Source organism: Alligator sinensis, unplaced genomic scaffold (genome assembly GCF_000455745.1).
Source record: "Alligator sinensis unplaced genomic scaffold, ASM45574v1 scaffold533_1, whole genome shotgun sequence".
In the NCBI taxonomy this organism is placed as follows: Eukaryota; Metazoa; Chordata; order Crocodylia; family Alligatoridae; genus Alligator; species Alligator sinensis.
This window is the reverse complement of record NW_005842330.1, coordinates 544,587-564,928: the sequence shown is the minus strand read 5'-3', so window position 1 is coordinate 564,928 and position 20,342 is coordinate 544,587. Positions and strand designations below refer to the sequence as shown.

The 20,342-nt window shown below is 38.4% G+C and overlaps 1 protein-coding gene across 1 annotated transcript in view; it reads left to right on the top strand.

The window, feature by feature from the left end:
• The window catches only part of LRP1B (LDL receptor related protein 1B), a 1,375,759-nt gene that overhangs the window by 963,656 nt on the left and 391,761 nt on the right, over window positions 1-20,342 (top strand). Inside the window, exons 42-43 of the mRNA XM_006028602.1 lie at window positions 16,304-16,493; window positions 19,533-19,737. Of these exons, the coding sequence (XP_006028664.1) occupies window positions 16,304-16,493; window positions 19,533-19,737 (395 nt within the window). The remainder of the gene's footprint in view (window positions 1-16,303; window positions 16,494-19,532; window positions 19,738-20,342) is intronic.

Sequence of the window (20,342 nt, the reverse complement as noted above, 5' to 3'; positions counted from 1 at the left end):
GAATCTGAGAATACAGATAAAATAATTCCAGGAGATATTGTGCAATGGAAGAAGTGATAGAAATCTTTAATGTCTACATGCCCACCAAAAATGCCCAAAGATCAGAACTATTCCAGCAATTAGAATTATACATGGTGGGTGAGAGGAAACAAATGATTATCAGTGATTTCAGTTGTGTGATAGAAGCAGACAGGGAAGGAAGCAACACCAGCAAGGTGATGGATAAATTAGCATAACCCTAAAGGAAATTATTAAAAATGCAGGAGTGGTAGATGTAAGGGGGTCTTCAAGAATAGACCTAGTCCTATTATTAGAAAAACTGGAGGTGTTATGAAAAAAATGTAACACAGGTTGCAGTGAGTGACCACAGAGCACTAGAAATCAAACTAAGAACAGGCCAGAAGGGACAGAAAGGAATAGGAGTGTGAAGCAAAACATGAGAGTCTAGAAAATGAGCAACTGTGTAAGGAATATGCAATGCTATATAAAAGCTGGAAAACAGTGAAGAGATGTTTGAAGAACCCCAGAATTGGTGGAGAATGATTAAGAAATGAAAAGGAGAGTTCTTCTGCAAAGCAGGACAAAAGGAAGTGCAAAAGAAGAGGCAAGAACTGAGAACCCTACAGGAGGAATTAGAGAAGTTGTAAAAACAAACAGCACAAGGGGAAGACAAGAAAGAAGAGATTGCAGCAAACACAAGATGAATTAACAGATGGTTTAGGAAGAGGGTAAAAGAGAAGATCTTCTTGAGAGCCATGGATAGAAGAAGGAGAAACATGGAGTAAATATTTCTCAATCAAAATCAAAGTAGTGAAAAAGGAACTACAGACGGTGATGGATAATAAGCAATGGGACAGGAAGAAGTGCTGGAAGTGGCACAATCCTACTATGAAGAACTGTACAAAGGTAGAGGGACAGACGAAATGAAAGCCAAATCATTTGTGGAGGAAATTGTACAAAGAATAGATGAAGAAGGAAGAGTGGAGATGGAGACAGAAATCACCCAGAAGGAGGTGCGTGAAAAAATGGGAAAGCTGAAGAGAAGGAAAACACCAGGCTAAGATGGATTACCAGCACTAAGTACAGACAGTCAGAAAGCTTGAGGCTGAATTAATTTAGTCTTTGCAGGTTAGTCTAAACTGCAGAGATTAAATTGAGAAATGACAGACATTCACTTTTGATTCAGGAAATACAATCGCATACCTGCAGTGCCTTAGGCCAGGAGCCGGGGGGGCACTACAGTACAGCTCTCTAGCATGTAGGTAGCTAGCATGGACTGTATGTTTGCTTCCTCTTCTTGCTGCCCCTGAGGTCTCTGGGATTTGCAGTCCACAATGACAGCAGCAGGAGTCTGCACAGTTGCTTATCACTTCCTCTTCCTTGTATTCCTGCTTCCAGGTGTCTCTGGGACTTGTAGTCGATAGTCACAGTAAACAATACATTTTTAACAGGGCAGGGCAGCTCTGTACTTGGGGGAAGGGAAGTTGAACTGTCCCCCCCTTCACTAGCCGGGGTTTGCTTGAGGGGCAGACCCTGCCTCGCCTCTTCCTTCTCTCCTGGAGCAGATAGCACATCCCAGCCCAGGGCTGCAAAGCATGCTGTGATGCTGGGGGACTTTGATTTAACTTGAACCAGGAAGGGGTCTGGGACTGAGGTTTCAGAAACTGGTTTGACCCAAATCAGTTAAGTCTGATAACAGTCAACCAGGTTTATCTTAAACCAGTTTCAGCCATTTTGATACTGGCTTATATGAACTGAACTTCTGTTCCGTTACAGGTTTAAACCAGTTTCTGACTACTTAAACCAGTTTATGTATAATTTCTGTCCCTATTCCAAGTGAATTTTATGAGAAATTTTGGGGATGCCTAGACAAGGACCTTGTAGCATTATTTAACGAAAACAGGGAGCAGGGCGAAATGGACTAAAGGTTTGCAGGAGGAGTCGTAGTCTTTATCTTTAAAAAAAGGAGACAAAGAAAAACTAGAAAATTGGTGACCTATAATCTGCATTTAGCAGCATAATAAGATCTTCATGGAAGTGTTAGCCCAAAAAATGAGCGGCAACTTAACAGCTCTAATCTATGAGGGCCTGACGTGTGCCATACCCGGGAGAAGTATCGCAGACACATTATGATTAATAAGGGACACACTGGTAGACATGCAGGAGAGAAAGAGAAATATGGTGGTTATGAATATAGATTTGGAAAAGCATATGACTGAGTAGAGCATGGGTTCATGCTCGTGATCCTGAGAATAATGGGATTCCCAAAAAAGGAAGATCTGGGCAATACTATTACTGTATGAGACTACCTAGAGCAAGATATTGATAAATGCCTACTTGAGTCAGGAGTTTGAGTTACATTATCAGCAAGGCTCTTTATGTATGTCATAGAACTGTTGGCCCAGAAAATAAGAAGACACAAGCAGATCACAGGGGGTGCAAATCCCTGGCAGAGAAGAAATGAAGTTCATGCTATATATGGATGACATCACAGTAATAGGACAAGACATACGATCCATTGATAAAGTGTTGAAACACACAATGGACTATGGTAAAGCAGTAGGGACAAAAAATAACAAAAAGAAGAGCATGCTTATGGGAAAAGGGAACTGGGAAGGGCTGGAAGGCTGCAGTTTGCAGCTAGAAACAGAAGGAATGAAGATCTTGGGCTTACAAATGGACACGGAAGGGAAAGACGATGAGGCCTGGGAAAAGATAATTGCCAGGGTATGGCAGATACCAGGCCTCTGGAGAAAGAGAAAGCTGTCTAAACAAGGCAAAGTGGACCTGGTAAAGAGAGTATTATTACCAGTGAACCTCTATATAGGAATAGTTTTTCCTACAACATGGCAACAAGCATGAAAGGCACAAAGAGAACTGTGCACCTTTTTTCTGGGGCAGCAAAAGGCAGTATGTGCTGAGGCAAGAGATATATAAGGGACAACAAGCAGGAGGATGGGAATGCTGAACATAGAGGTGTTCATTTACACAAAATTCATCAACAGAATGTGTATGGTGGGAGTAAAAGGGGAAGGGAAAATGGTTGGCTTTTGCCAGTACTTAGCCAGAAAAGTCTTGAGATCATGGGAAAGGGAAGGACAGATAGAAAATACCCTGGGCTCGGACAGCCGCAGCCCACTATGCAAAAGCAGAGAAGTTCATGATACACTATGCATTGTTAGATGGGAGCCTGAAGAAATGGGAAAATAGTAAAAGCTTTGAAAGGAATATAAGGGACAGAGACAGAATAACAGAAGTGGGGAACCTGACCGAGAGTCAGTCAGCCAAAGTATGGAAGGGGATTTGGGAAGCACAGGTGAAGAGGGAACATGTAAAAATCACGTGGCAGAGGCTGCACAGATGGGAATTATACCTATCTGAAAAATGCTCGAGGGAAAACTATGAGAACGTAGAGTCAACTTATCACGTGTTCTGGGAGTGTGGGTATGCAGAGAAGGTGTGAAAGAGGGTGGGGAGGTTTGTGAAGAGAACCCAATGGTGTAATGTATTGACATATGAGATGGTGATGTATGGACTGAACCAAAGAGAACAAAAAAGCTGGCAAATGAAACTGTTGAGAACTGTTGCAGGAAGGTGGCCATCTGGAAGACACAGAACCTGTAGGAGCGCAAGGGATTGATTCATACCACAAGGATGTGTGCAGCGAGCCACGCCTGAAATGCAAACGTATATTGAAAAGGATGAAGAGGAGGTGGGAGCACTGAGTGCGGCAAACAAGTGGAAATTAAAAGACTGGGGAATGTTGTTCCAGGACAATTCTTAGCGGAGGGAGGGGGAGCAAGAGGAATAAGACAATGGGATAGGAGGAAACCAAGGAAAGTATGACAGGTAATGCCATTTGAGGAGAAGTGGGGTGGGAGGTTATATGAGAACCGGTATAGCAATTTTAATATGATGTGAAATTAAAGGCTATGTTGATTGTTTAAAATCAGGGGAGAGGGGATGTATTATGTTGAGGCTGTATGTAAACAAGAGGCAAATACTGCCAGAGGATAAGAAACACGTAGATGGGTGAAACGGTAGATGTCAAAGGATGTAAATGAGGAAATTCTATGATAGTTTGGGAAATGTTTTATGTAAAGTTATGTATACAGTTTTGTTTTTAATGTAGGGGAGGATTTTGATTTTAATTTTTTTAAATGTAGTGTGTATAAGGGAGTATAAAAGTGATGCTCAGAAGTGTGTTTTTGGAGTGCCTGTGCTGAAATTTTCAGCAGTCAGGGTTGGGGCTTGGGTTAGGCCCACAACAGTCTCCTGTTTCCCCCTGCAGTTTCTCCTCCCCACCCTCCCACTCCTCCACCCCCAAAGTTCATGTCCACATTGCGCTTGTGGAGGGAATAAAGCCTGGATGGGGGCTAAGAGTAAGGTAGGACAGGAAGGCTGCAAGCAGAAGGTGTGGGGGGAAGAGGGCAAGGGGGCCACCTGACCCTCCAGCTGCCCAACCACTCTTTTCCCTGCTGCAGTAGTGATGACATGCCAATAATTAGATTTTCATACCTGGAAAATTATAACAAATGTATACATTTTCTATATATGGAATCTAATTATTGGGGGTTGTTTTATATTCAGGGCCATCTTGTATTTCAGTAAATGTGGTATATGTTCCTTAACAAAATCCTTTAATTGTTTAAAGTGATTTAGAAAAAAAGAACCCAAAAAACCCTGGATTCATTAAACAGAGGAAAACTGACAGCAACTTTTTTGGGGGGGGAAAAGTCCAAATATATTTATATTAAGAAATGTATATGATAATCCTTCATTTGTTCTAGGATTATTGAGAGTGAAGGCATTGTTATCATTTTTTGGATATGAGCAGGACAGATGTGCTTTGATGTTCAGTTCAGGGTATTCCTGTGTCCCAGTACTGAAATATCTTTGTTGTTCAGTACTTTATTAATGAGGGTGATGTTTGCAATAGTTCCACAATGTTAATAATGATCATTAAGCATACAAATGAATAACACATCTTCAAATTTGTATTTGTAGTCTTTGACCACATATTAAAATATATTACAGTGTATATGTACAGAAAAGGAATGAAGGGGGAAGGAAAGGTTGTTTGTGTACTCCTTGACTTTTAAGAGCTCTGCTTTGGAGCTTTCATATTCTTACAACCTACTACATGAAAAAGGCAGCAAAAGAAAACAGTTAAAATCTGGAACAGACCATATTATTTTTTTTCAAAATTTCTGTTCCCAAAATTTTAAATAATGGATTTCTTGTTCACATATATGTAGATAGGAGAGATCAAGTATTCAGTTTATGTTGCTGGTGCTCCCACATACTGTGTTTTTGAATGTATCTGCTTTTGATATAAGTAGAAGAAGAAACAGTTGGAGGAAAGAGCAAAGAGAACAGTTTTCTCTAATCTTTCCATTTATTTCCCAAACAAAACAAAACAAAACAAAAATTCCTTGCAGTTTTGGATTAAAAAAAAAATAAGCATGTTCTTTTATAACTACTGGCTGCATCAGAAAATGCAAAGACTATAAATTGTTTTAATTGAAACATGAGGGAGAAGTATGTATGTGTTGATGAGAAAAAACTTTCTGTATATGAGATCTTTTCTAGGTTAGTTCCTTTTTTAAATGGTATGTTTTATATGTTTTACTTCAGTTGGAAGGAGAAAGGGCTCTAAATTTATGCTTGTTTATATTCTTTATATTTGCAGTACCATCCAGGCACTAAATTCAATTTCTGTAGTGAACCTGGCAAATGCAATGCTTCTTGGTATTGCAAAGTGTATACAGACTATGAAGTTTCACTATATGTGGTATGGTTTTACATTATTCATGTGGGGCTTGCTTGTTTGCTTTCTTGCTTGTATTTTTTAGCCTGTTTTTCTAATGTTGCACTATGCTTTTTACATTGAATTCTCACTTTTTTCCCCATTCTTTGTGACCAGGTCAATGTGTATGAATAAGATCTCAATGTCCTTGGGTCCTCAAAATAATTGAAGTATGTGAGCTGTTTATGTCCTGAATATAGTAAATGGCTTCTTGACGTTTTAAAATTTAAGAAAAAAAAAGAAAAAAATCAGGTCAAAGAATTCTTGCAGTGTTTCTGGTCCCCTTTATTTTCCTGAAATCCAGAAGAGAGCTACATCAACCTCTTTGAAGTGGAAGTGTTGATAGATTTCCAGGTACTCATGCAAACATATTAACAAGAGGGAGAGTTTCTCCTTAAGGAAATAATGGATATAGAACGGGATGTAGAATGGGATCAGCTGTCTGGTAGAATTAGGAAGCCAAATCCACAGCTGCCTATTTTGCCTGAACAGACTTTCTAAGAGCCTTCCCAAGAAAATAAATAGTCCACGGCAGCAGCTTTTGCATCCTATACTTCTTTACCTGTGCTGACTGTTGATGCCACATCTGTGGTAAACAGAAGTTTTGCATGGGCTGGCCTTTGGGTCAAACTGATAAAATGAGGCAGTAGGCAGATCAGTTGATGATATGGTAAAGATTTCACAAACCCTACTATGGTCTGGGGTTTTGCGGAGTGTCTCTGTTTTGCACTATTATGACATACGTGGTCTCAATTAAAAGACCTTATCATTCTGTAACCATTTATGTTATCATTGCATAGTTTATTTTATGCTGTCTATATGTATATTTATGTTTTTGGACATGGTTTAGCCAAGAAATTGGGAGCAGCATACAAATGGAGTGGTCAGAACTGCTAAGTATCTCTTGGCATTGTGTCACCAGGGCAAGAAGAATTGTCCACTCCCAGACAGAAGAAGACATTATTGGGTTGGGTATCCAAGGCATTGTGTATTTGTATTGGGAAAATCAACATCTCCATAGTGAAGGAATCTGAGAGAAATGGACCATTAACCAGAGGAACGCCAGGTGTCCCAGGGAGAGACTCTTGAAGGATTCTTAAACTTAGGAGGAATTGGGAAAACATTGATGGGGGTGGAGAGCAGCTGGGAGCTATTATGTGGACTCTTTGTAAGGTGGTCAAGGGTCTTTGGATTTTTCCCAGGCTGGAGAAGGGTCCAAGTCCTCAGCAACCAGTGCTGGCAGAATCAGCGAGAAAGGTAATTTCTGGAGGTACTTGCAGGACTCTCAGGGGGCTGGGTGGTAGCCAGAGGAGAGGGTAAGAAACTTTACTTGTTTTTTTTGGTCTGTCTTAGAAATTTATGGTAATTTTTTCTTGCATAATGTTTTTCTCATATATAATACATCTTTTGTCTATGGTGAAGAATGATCTTTGGGCAAATGATATTCCAGGCTACCCATTCTATGGGGACCTAATATTTCTTTAACAACCCAAAGGGAATCAACCTAGAACTGCCAGAGATTCCCCTGGTGCTGCTGTGAGGTCTGGCAGTGGAGCTGAGGTTTGTGAGAACAAGGGATTAATTAACTCAAGGCTGGATTTTTTTTTCAGATAAGCATTGGGAAAGATAGGAGAAACGTAGAGCTTTAGGCATACCCAGCAGATGGGGTTGGGACAAGGAGTGTAACTGTTTGGAGAGCCTCTGATTAAAGCCAGGCCTGAAATGAGGTGTAAAATGTTTCGTTTACTAGGTAGCCAAAGAAAGCTTGGAAAGACAAAGAAAGCCTTGCAGGTTCTGGCTTCTTCCCTCTCCCATAACTAGGGGAATCGCTTTAAACAAAAACACATTCAGAAGTAAAGTGCACCGTGTCGCTTACTGTATTGCTGGCAAATGAGACCATTAAAGAAACAAGGGTATTAGGCCATCATTGAAGTCCTGGTAGCAAGAGAAAAACACTTTCTGTATATGAGATCATTAACTGCTGATGCTGAGAAAAGAAAATATTATGAACAAGTTGCTCCCGTAGGTCTAAGAATTATTCACCCTATAAAGTAATATGAAGTGTAACTGCTGAACTTGAGTTGGATGTTGATTTGCAGACTCCAGAAGGTTGTTTTGTGATGTATGATCAGAAGGCTTATTGCATTAGCATCTGAAAAAGTTTTAATGTGACATGATATATAGCATGGTATTAAATTCTATAGCTCTAAAAATATGATACAGATATTTATTTCTTTATGACATCATTTTGCTTGAATTTCCATGGGGAAGAAAGTAGAGTAATTAATATTTGTTTACAGTTGTTTGCCTTAACTTTAATATGATTTTGGTTTAAAAGAAAACTTGACTAAGTCCCTGTTTTACAGCTGATTAGAAACAGAACCAATTATGAAATAAAACCAATCTCCAGTTTCAAGGCAAAGTATTGTTCTTCCTGCCAGTTATTCATTATTTTATTGCACCTGATTATTGTCTCCTTAGAATTTTACTTCTATCACAAATGATTTCCTGCCTCATGGGCACATCTGCACATTCATTAATGCTCGGTAGGTACTGTGCATTTAGTTTAGTACTTGCTCAATGAAGTAACTAAATGCACAGTAACCACAATTACTGCACAGTAGTGTCAGTGCATGGTTTTTTTGTGATGCTTACTGTGCAGTAGCCTAATACTACTGTGCAGTAATGTATTAGCCCAGTTTTTGCCTGGCACGCTGCTGCACAATCTTATTAGGCTACTGTGCAGTAAGCGTCTCTTGTAGACGTGCCCCATGACCACCTGTAGAGCATAGAAGAAGAGTGAAGTATTAATTATATTTTTGATTGTGCGGTTAGGAACATGTATGAACTGTTAAGCCCATCTCTTGAGGTGTTTTATTGCTTTTGAAGCATTATCTTAATTTCAGATATCAAATAGTGACCACCTGTTATCTATTGCAATAACATTATACAAGCAGATTGACTGAAAGCAATCTGGTCTCCTGTGAGTGGACTGCTAAAGCAATTGACATACTGTTTCTAGGAAGGTAAATTGTGAAAGCCAATTGAGAGATTACAATAAAAACTTGGGCAGGTGTTTAATGATAGGAACCAACTATTAAAACATTCCCAGAATGTCTGATAAAAATGTTAAAACCTCCACACAATGTCTGATAGAAATGTGTTTTTTGATGTTTTTATAATACCCACCCTTTCAGTATAACTTGCCTCCTCTTCCCCAAAATTTTACATTATTTAGTAGAAAAATGTTGTTTCCTGAGTTGAAGCACTATGTGTTTAAAGAAAAGGAGGTGGTCTACAAAGTGAAATTAAAGCAAGAAAACTTTGTCAAGGTCTGAGTTGAATCAAATATAAAAACTGTTTAATATTTTGAATGCAGTCTTTCTGGGAAACTTTAAATGGTGACTAAGATGAGCCAGAATTTTAATAAGTTAAGGGGTAGTGTATGTATTTACAAATCTCAGTGGTTAGCATCATTAGAACATTTCAATATTATACAATATTTTATCCTATATGCTGAATAACAAGGCATCTCTTATATGAGTTCTTCAGTTTATTGATTTGTAGCTTGTCTGTTCCCTGAGAAAGTCAGATGAAGATCAGCGTGACAGTATTTATAGGCTGCATCTCATCTGTGGGATGTCATCCATCTTCGTTAAGTTCAGTAAAAGTGATAGATGGCATTTGGCAATGTAATGATGTGATCACTCTACCATTGCCTTTGTAAATCATAAGCTGTTGCTTTCTGTTGTGTAGATATTTAATCAGTTATACACCCCATTACTGATTTAATTCAGAATGTCAGTAGCAGGTGAATAATGTGAGCATTTGTATATTAATATCATATTGTATTAATGTTCCTTTCGTTTAAGTGTGCTATTCATGTGAAAATCATAAACTGTTGCTTCATGGGTAGAATAAATTTAATCAGTGCTGTAGGCATCTAATGCCATCAATGTTTTAATTCAATGTGTCAGTAAAACAAATGTGTTTCTTTTCATTTCCAGTTTCTGTATGCTTTACTAATTCAGAATATTATATGATAGTATGAATGCATGAAACCCATAGTAAACAACAAAATCACTCATTTTCATCTTATTAAAAGATTTTGGGTTCGAGTCCCTCATTTTTATTGTTGAATGAAACTACCAGATAACTTTTTACATATTTCAGAGTGAGTGAATAACTGATAACAAATGTCATTCAACAGAAAATGTGTCGTGCTTTAGAATAATCCTAAACGTTATGGTAAATTAGTATTTTAAAGTAATGGTTTCATTACAGTATGATAATGGCTGATCATTGGAACACAAGTGTTTTGTGATCTATCTTAATGGCCTATAATTTCTCATATGAAGTTCAAGTTATTGGTTTTAGTATATACAACACCAAAAGGCTTAAGACTAGATAAGCAGGACCCTATCTCTAATACCATGTGAGATTTGCTATATCAGTGTTTAAAACAATTTAGTCAGGTCTAACACTAAAATAAATGCTTCACAGAAAATTTATGGCTGATGTCCATATCCTAATTGTGAAAGAATAGTGCCATTTTAAAAATGCCTGTCAACAAAATCCAATTAACATGGATTATTTTAAAGTAATAATATTTGTTATCCAGTTAATGCTAAGTACTAATCGAACACAAAGTTAATACCTTGCATTTTATACAACCAGTGTTTGTCAGCACTTAATTTACTTCTCATGTATTCACACAATCTCATGTGACTAACTTAAACTTATTTATGGGGCTTGTACTTAATAGATTGAACTTGTGAATAGTGTGAATGCCTTAAGTTTGTCATGAGAAGTATTTCATGGGTAAGAACTTGTTGGAAAAAAAAGGTTTATAATGACAGATAGGAGAAGTTATTCAGCATCAATATTATCTTCTTTTTTTTTGTTCTGCTCATATGGCATGTGTTTGGTATTGGTCAAAAGCAAAGACAATTTATATATTCTAATTAATGCTTATTTCTTCTCCTTAAGTCAAACATATTGGATTCCTCCAGGTGCAGGTGCTTGATTATTACTGAGAGCGACATAAGATCATTATTTAGCTACCTCCCTGTGTGGTGCTTTTGCAAATATAATTCTTACCTGAAAACGTGTCAATGGAACATTTTGGTAGATCAGCTCTTTGGCTGCTAAAAGATTAGAGGTATTCTTAGAAAAGCTTCTATGCTTAAGATTGTTATCCTCAGTTGCTAATTCCTGCAGGTTTGTTAGCTGAAAAACATGTTCCCAAACTGTTTGATTGCAGATTATATTCATAGAAGAGTCTTATAGTTTTCTGGGGTCTGTGCATATGGCAGGGGAACCCCTCCTCTTCCTCCATCTTTGTCTGTTTGTAGTCCTCTAACAGTATTTTGGTCTTATCTTTCTCATAGTTTAGCATTCATTATTTTCTGTCCTCTATGTAAAATATGAAATCATTATCGTTTCTTTCCTTCTTCCCATTAGATCTTCTCTCAACTAAGGTTTTGTCACCTTAGCGTTTTTTTTTCCTTTTGTTAAAATAAATAGGAAACTATCTACATTAACCTTTTTTCAGATTATGAATCCCATAGTAGACGCTGCAGCATAGACTTCCAGGAATCTTTCTTCTAATTGGCTAATGTATATTTTATAAATATTTACATTAAATTAAATTATAAATTATGATTAAACATTCATGAATGTGTTTATTAAATTATGTCTTTTATGTCAAAATTCATAGGCCCCAGGTCTGAAACACTATTAAAGTCACCTTTTAGTCATTCCACAAAGCAAAGGCTACCTTAGCATTTTTGTTTGGTATACTTTCCAGTCTAATAGTGGTTATGCACAATTTAATGGTCATTTATATTTGCTGTGGCATAAAGTTAATCTATGTCCTCTATACCGGTAACTTCTGGAGGGTTTCCCCTAGTATTCCAAGTGACCTGATAAGAAACTTTAGGAGATGGGAGGATTTGATCCTTAAAAGCTTAATTTCAAAGTGGCAAATACCTTGAAATAATATTTTATTCTAATCAAGAGTTCATTAATTTGTTTGGGTTGATGGGCACGTGTCTGAACAGTGTCTGATAGTATATCCTATTCTTAAATGTGATAACCGCAGTGTCCTCCATCCCCAAATCCCTCTTTCCCATCTGTTGCTTGACCACTGAGGGAGATTGAGATGCATTGGGATAAAGAGAAATTAAGGATGTGGATAGATGTTGAAATGAGTTAAAATGGGGTTGGGATTTACTGTGTGTCAGCTGATCTCCACTGCTAGTTTGTCTGCAATATCCAGTTGTAAATGAAAGACAAACCACAGTAATTTACCTATTATTTTACTTGGGGTAAACTCTGATTTAGCTTTCACTTAATGCAAGACAGAACAGACACATTAAATAATTGCTGTAGATCAACTAATATATTGTAAGCGTACCTTCCTCTCTAGCCTTTTAACTTGATAGCATTTGTTTGTCTTTGTAGACCCTAAATAATTTACCTGAGACCACTTAGGACATCTGAGATTAAACTAGATTTAGACTATTTCTATGCTGCAGACAACAATCTACTGTTGAAATACCAGAACCATCTTTAGTTACCTCAGGTACCTGAAGCAGTTTAACCATGGCAGCATCAAGCTCTGTGTAGGGTAATTTACCCTGCTTCATGGTATAAGTTTTGCCTAGGTCACTAATATGAAAAGCCCAAATGTCATTTACTTTGCCCCATAGACTTCTAACAAGAAGAATAAATTAGCTGTTGCTGAGTTCCACGGCTAGGCTTGTGCCAGAACCTGAGCAAGCATGCTTAAAAGTAACCACTGGAATCTACATGTCCTCAGCTGAAATACAGTGTCTTAACTGCAATCCCCTTCTTTTTTCTCTAGATCAGCACTTATCTCTTTACTAGCTTTAAATACAATAGTTCTCAGGAATTTCAAGTCACATATATCATCTTTCAAGAAAACACTTTCTTCTCAGTGCAGGCACCGATGGTTAGCTCAGGGGCTGCAACAAAATCCATTCCATCTTGACGTTTTCATTGCACAAATAATTTGTTTAAAATTTTCCAGTCTCTTATGTTTAAACAAATTACATTACAAAGGGTCAGAGGTGATGGAACTAAAACAATACATCAAGAAGATTAGATTTCTCGAGTTGTCCATCTAACTAAAAAATTATGATTTGCAGCAAATCTCAATTAAGCCCCTGCATCTCTTTCATACTTTTTAATGAAAAGTATAAAATCTCTTTTCAGAAACCACTGGTCATAAATCACTCTTGGCAGGTGGTGATCAGAAAGTACCACTATATTTTCTATTCATTCTTTCAGTTCTAATTCAGTAGATCTGAAAGGACTAGAAGGTACTAATACAAATTGATTTTAACTCATTGGAGAGATAATGAGTAGCCAGCTTCCTAGATTGTCTTTTGTGGTCTACCTTCAAGGAAAGACAGCATTTTGAAAGGTTTGTTCCTGTATCTAAAATCTTTCAATTTAAACAAAAGAGCATAAATTTCAGAAGATCATACAATATTGATCTAAGCTGTACTGGAAGGGGTGGGAGGGGCACATAAAGTCCATTATCATCCATCTCTATAACTGTTTGGATTTTTTTTTTTAACCAAAGGGGAAAGTGGGATAAACAGTCTTTTACAGTTTCATTTGCCAAATATATTTGTGGTGTTAGAGCAGAAAATACAACGCCTCAGAAAACACAGGAATCAAAGGCATGGAAGCTCATTCTTCAAGGAGAGAAGTATGCAAGTCTTGTATAGTCCTCAATACCTCTTTTTCCAGGCACTTCAAGTTCAAACTTCAGGATGCAGATATGTCTTTTAGAATGAAGATACTGTACTGAGTAGTCAATCTCCTGAGGGTTGAGTTTAGGGATTTTCTCCTATATTTAACCTATAACCCTTTCCCTTCCTATAACCCTTTCCTAGCATATGTTGGTTTTTTACCAAGGAGTCTTTGTGGAGAAGCTATTAATAATGAAAGATTTCTTACCTGCTAATATTCTCTGTTTCAGTAATGGCTTCACTAACTTTGAAACCTTTGTCATATAATGGTCTCAATGTACTTTACATATTTTTCCTACATCTTTGAAAAAACTTTTTAGTGGGTTGTCAAATAGCAAGACCAGTATGGCAAGGCCATAGTGACCTGTAAAAGCCTTTTTATTTCCACCACCTTGACTTCCTTTAGAGAATGGAAGACATCTGGAAAATGCAGAAATTAGGGGGAAAAAAAGGAAAAATTGTAAGATAAGACAATGGTCTATTTTATCCTCTTTTAGGGACTTGGGACCACACATTAGCCTAAATGGTTAACTGTGCATTTGCCTTAAGACCAACTACACATGCAAAGTACTTATCACATGATAGAAATCTCCAATCGCCTATAACATTACACCTCAAAAATGTATAGTAACTTTATAGCTGGTTGCCATCAAGCTTTAGTTTGCATGTGTACCAGGGTCTTCCATGTGGGGAGTCCCATCAGCTGACATGGCTTTCAGATGCAAGAGTGAAACCATGTCTAGTGTGAAACGCCTGGGCCCTGGGGATCCAGGCAGCTATGATCCCCAGGGCTCCAGGGTGCATGAAACCTCTGGCTCAGGGGATCATGATTGCTGTGTTCCTTAGGGCTTGTGTGTGCATGAAACCCCTTACCCCTGGGGATCATGACTGCCTTGATCTCAAGGGCCTGGGGGTGGTTTAAAAAATGTACAAGCTTGGGACATCATGGCTGCTTTATTCTTTACCCCCAGGGGTGTGTGGGGTGCCCCTGTGGCTGGGAGCCCCTTAACTCAGGGGGCTTTGAGCCATAGGAGCTTGCTTCCTGGCAGTTCAGGGGGAGTCCAGGTTTGGACTGAATCTGGATTTTTCCTATGTCTTTTTGTATATATTTTCTAAAATATATACAAATACTTTTCATATATTTCCTCAACAGTGATTCAGCTGGTTCTTTGCCAACATGATGTGAAAGTTTAGCCAGAATAAGATCTGCAATTGTTATTAGAATTGGTCAATTCATAGAAGAATGAACCTTTCGTTTTACATTTTTGTTTTCTTGTCTTGGTTTGTGATTATGAAATAGTGGTAGAATATATAAATTAAATATCTATTTTCTAAATGCTACTTGTTAGATGAAAATATACTCCTCAGAAATTCAATGTAAACAGTAACACTCACAATAATAAATACTATCTGTATATTATAAAATGCATCATTGAAGACAAAATCTAGAAATGTATTCAGGTATACCTAACTGATGGCTTAAAATTGCTTTTTGTGTTAAATGCTAAATAAGTAAAGAGATCAGAGCATTGGCTATGTTGCCTTAGTCATAGGAAAACAGGAAAGTAGAAAATAATTACTCCTGTTTCTCACGGTGTCACTTTTATATATTGGAATCAGTAGTCTGCAATTTATCTTTTCTTGACAGCATTAAAGGTGTGCTTTAGCTGGCTATTAATTTCATTTGCTTTTGTTTCTGTCTCTCATTTTTCATGTAGGATGAAAGAGCATGGTACAGTGGCTTATTAAAAAGGATGTATTTAATGCTGAAGGGTTTTTTTTAAACATGTTTAAATACCAAAAAGAGTGAACCTGATCAGCACTAAAAAAGAACTCATTGATCCACATAATGCAAATGAAAATCTGAATTTAGAACATATGTACTCAGATATCGTTACATAATAAGAGTAATTGACAAACACAGTGACCCAACACGCTACATTCTGTACAAGTCTGTAATTGCACTATATTATTTCCTGGTTGTATAAAACTTTGCTGTTGTAAATATATTGCCTGGCAGTAGTGTATTGACTTGTAAAGGGAGTTAACAACTGATAGGTGTTCTGTATCATGTGTAATTAACAGTAATTAGTAATTGTTACTTAACATTTTATTTTATTTTATTTATTCAGTGGGAAATGTAAGTGGATAACACCACTGAAAATAAGGTCATAAAAAGAAAATGGGAAATCAGAGGCAGAATTTTATTTTATTTAGTTGACAACCAAAGTACTACTTGTAACCAAATCTGAATTGCCCAACTGAGCTATTCTGTTACCGCCTCCTGGTGCATAAGTATCCTGCTTATAAGAGTAGGGACATGACTGTATATCTCTGGACAGTGACCCTATTCTTGTAACAGGGACACTTATGTGCCAGGATGGGTAGTTTAAGAGAATAGCTCCTACCCTTTACCCCTTAGCTTACACAAACTTTTTTCTAACTAGTCAGTTGGACTAGTAAAAGGTATCACATCTGCCCAAAGAGCCTTTCCACCCTTTAGTGAGGCATTTCAGAGTTGATTATGAGATGCATTTTGATTGTCCACTACATGCAATAGAATTGTGTCTTTAGTATGCTAAAATATCTGAATAAGTTTGTTTTTCTGCAAGTATCTGTTTTGGGGTGGAGGTGGGAAGGGGAGGGAAAAGGAGAAAATACACTTTGCTAAGAGTAATCAATTTGCTTTCTATGTGATTTTCTTTGTCAGATGTAGGCTCTGTAGAAGGACTTGCCTATCATAGAGCTTGGGACACTCTGTATTGGACCAGCTCTACTACATCATCTATCACAAGACATACAGTTGACCAGAAACAACGAGGAGCTTTCAACAGAGAGGCAGTAATAACAATGTCTGAAGATGATCATCCACATGTATTAGCTCTGGATGAATGCCAGAAGTATGTATTGCATCTACAGTTACGGTTGACTAAATTTTTTCCAAAGTGCTGTGTACTGCCCAGTAGGGCTGCGTGAAGCTTTGGATGCTGATTCGATTTGGTGGAGATTTGGCCTGATTTGATGGCCAAATCTCCAAATCCAAATCGAATAAGGAGACCAATAAAAAGGTCAAAATTGATTTTAATCCTTCAAATTGATTTGGAGAAAGATTCAGAGATTCGGTGATTTGGGCAGTTCCTGCTTGCCACCACAGGGAGCTGAACCTGGGCTCCATGCTGGTAAGTAGGAGGCGGGGTGGGGGCTGGAAGAAGGGGGAGGGGACCATGGGGATCCCCTTCCAGGCCAACATCCCCTACTTGCTCCCCCAGCCCCTCTGAGGACTCCTGACCACCCTCCCCCACTCTCCCAGGCCCGTCAATGGCTACCCCACCAGGCCCCAACATCCTGACTTTTTTTTTAAAGCCCTGCACTCACTGGCTACTGCCAGGCAGGGGGCGATCTCTGCTGCCCCCCACTTCCCCACACTTCATGGGGGGTTCTGCCACAAGCTCCCAGAGGCCCCAACAGCTGCTGCAGCAGCCAGAGAGTGCAGGGCTTTTTTTTTTTTTAAAGAACCAGGAGCTGGGGCCAGGTGGGGCAGCCATGGGAGGGCTGGGAGAGTAGGTGGGAGTTGGGGGGTGCTCAGGGGGGCTAGGGGAGCAGGAAAGGTATGGGGTCCCCCATGGTCCCCTCCTCCACCCCCCCCCACCCACTTACCGGCACAGAGTCCGGGTCCATCTCCCTGCAGCGGCAAATGGGGACTGCCCAAATCTCTGAAGCGCTCTAAATCTTTCCCAAATTGATTTGGATAGCTTTGAATTGATTTGGACCTTTTTATTGGTCTCTCAATTTGATTTAGATTTGGAGATTTGGCCACCGAATTGGGCCAAATCTCATCCAAATCTAATCAGCACCCCAAAGCTTCACACAGCCCTATTGTCTAGGACTAGGTCATTATGTGGGTGTGGAGAGCTTTGCATTATCTCTTGTTGGAGAAGGACTTGCCTATCATAGAGCATGGGACACTCTGTATTGGACCAGCTCATGGGAGACAACTTGCATCAGCCTGGATTCTTTTCCAAAATGATCTTGCCTATGAAGGCATCTGATTCAGATGGATGCCTTTTGTTTTTGTTTTGTTTATAGATTCTTTTACACTGCTTTCATTCCCCAAGCTTCCTATATCAGGTTCCAATTCAGTATGTTCCCATCACTTGACTATATGATTGCGGGCAGGGGGCTCATGGAAGAACACCCCACACAGCACAGGGCAGTGGGGGATCGCCCCCTGCCTGGCAGGAGCCGATGAACCTGGGTTTTTTTGGGGAGGGGCTTAAGTGCTGGGACACTGGGGCTGGGCAGGGCAGGCCATTGACAGGGCTGGGAGAGCGGGCAGGGATGGGGCCTGTTTGATTCAGAGATTTGACCAATTTGGTGGCGGTCGAATCTCCAAATCAGATTCAGCCGTGTCAATTCAGGACAGTGATTCAAATCACCAAATCGAATCACTGTCCTCCAAATCGGCCAAATTTAAATCCGAAGCAAATACCAGCTGCTTCACACAGGCCTACTGTCCAGGTGCCATTTTCTTCAGAGGAAAGTTGCTGCTCAGCACTTAAAAATCATGCAGTTGCCTAAATATAGTTTCAGGGACTGAACTTTGTTTTAAGTTTTAAAAGAATTTCCAGAAGTTCTATTTTTTTTTTAACATAAATAGTGTTTTTGTTAAAGGTTATTTTATATAAATATACATCTTTTATCTATAAATGAAGGTACTTTTATATTAAGTGTGTATCTATAAACACACATATAGGCTAGGGACCTGTATGAAAAGATGACAGGATTCAAGTGAGGCCCAGGGGCAAGTAGGCGTTATGAGGAGTTCTGGGTATCCTGTTAGGATGGCTAGAATACCCATCTGTTGCCTCAGCCTTTTGTTAACAAGACCCTTAAAAGTTTGAATCACCCTCAATACAATTCTGATTGCTATAAGGGAGGAAGATCTGAATCTCCTTCCATCTTCCTGCTAGTTTTGGTGGGAAAGGAGAGTCTTTCCCTGGCAATCTATTTAAGTTTATTCCCTGGCAATCTATTTCAGTTTATGTTAATGGAACATCTCTCATTGAATTATTGAAGTGAGGTAGCTGAGAAGTTTATTTCCATATACAACTTAGTTACTCTGAAGTAACTCTATATGTATTCAGAGTCATAGTTTATTGTAGTAAAATATGTGTTATCTACATAAAGTAAACAGACAGTCTGTGGATGAGCAAAATCTACCTTTCCTAAATTAAGTTATAGCACAGAACTTAAATTCAGCTCCCCATTGATTTCATAGTAGTTTTGCCAACCCATGGGTCACAATAGCAAATGTGGCCACTCCATACCATTTGTACAAGTTAGGATTGCTAGATTCAGAGTTGTTTATGCTCAGAGGCTTCTTTTGGCCCACACCTAAAGTTGTGCAGATACAAATGTGTATGGGGCTAGGCAAGAAAGCTCATTACATCACCTCTGCTGTAAATCTGTCTGCAGCACCCTCTAAGAGCCCTACCAAATGGCTTAAGTATGATGAGAAGGGCCTTGCCCAGGGTAATTTCACCATAAATTAGAGAAAATGTGTCCTTAGTAATTGGAACACGCGCACAAAAGAAAAAAATGTGGGAAGACTAAAACAGCAAGTTTGTGCATGAGCCAGAACCTATTGTATGTCATAAGTTATTGATTGTCACGTTTATTTCCTTTATTATAAATAATTTATTTTCATAATCTGGAGAAAAATGTGCTACTTGAATTCAGTTCTAAAACAAAAGAATCACAATGCTCATGGGAGTAGCACGATACATTGTAGCAATTCATCTTCATTATTATTAATTGGAACTGCTGTGCATATTATAACTATCTTTGAAGTCTCCTTTTCAAGTTCTTAGTTTATAAATGTAATTAAAACACGAGCAAACTTGACTTAATTATTTTTGTTGCTGTTTTGTTTTTAATAGTTTAATGTTTTGGACTAATTGGAATGAGCAAAATCCCAGCATCATGAGATCTACCCTCTCTGGAAAAAATGCACAGGTTATCATCAGCACTGATATCCTCACACCAAATGGACTTACTATTGACCACAGGGCAGAGAAACTCTACTTTTCAGATGGCAGCCTCGGAAAAATAGAGAGGTGTGAATATGATGGATCACAGAGATATGTAAGTAAAACCAAAAATTCCTCAATACTGATTGAAGGAATTAAATATCTCAATGCTCTCATTCAAAAGTCCCTTTAAAGCAAACAAAACTTTAAATTGACTAAATTAGGCTTTCCTGTGCCTCCCTGTGGATGGATAAATACTACAGGGCTGTATTCCATTTATTGTGATATGCTTATTATGTCAGTCATCTTAGTTACAGCTTGTAATTAGACACTTATCGTGTGCCTGAGATTTGGGGGTTTATTTTTTAGAAATTTGACAGAAAAAATCCTTCAATTGTCTTTTTTTTTTTTCTTTTACAAACACTGGGGTAGAGAATAAAAGGGAAGAGTTAATCAAAATGCATGTAAATATTCCTTCAATTTCTTAGCCTGGAGAAAATGTTAAATTTAAATTATATTTATATTACATTGGTATAGGCACACAGTTGGATATAGCTCTACCTCATTTACAAGATCACAGTACCCATGAAAAATGTGTCATGAAAAAAACACAACACAGTCCTCCAGGAGAATGAAAAGTGAATTTTGAATTTCGATTGTGTATGTATTGAATTTTCAAAGACACTGTCAAAGTTTTCAGAAAAGCACTGCTGCTAAATG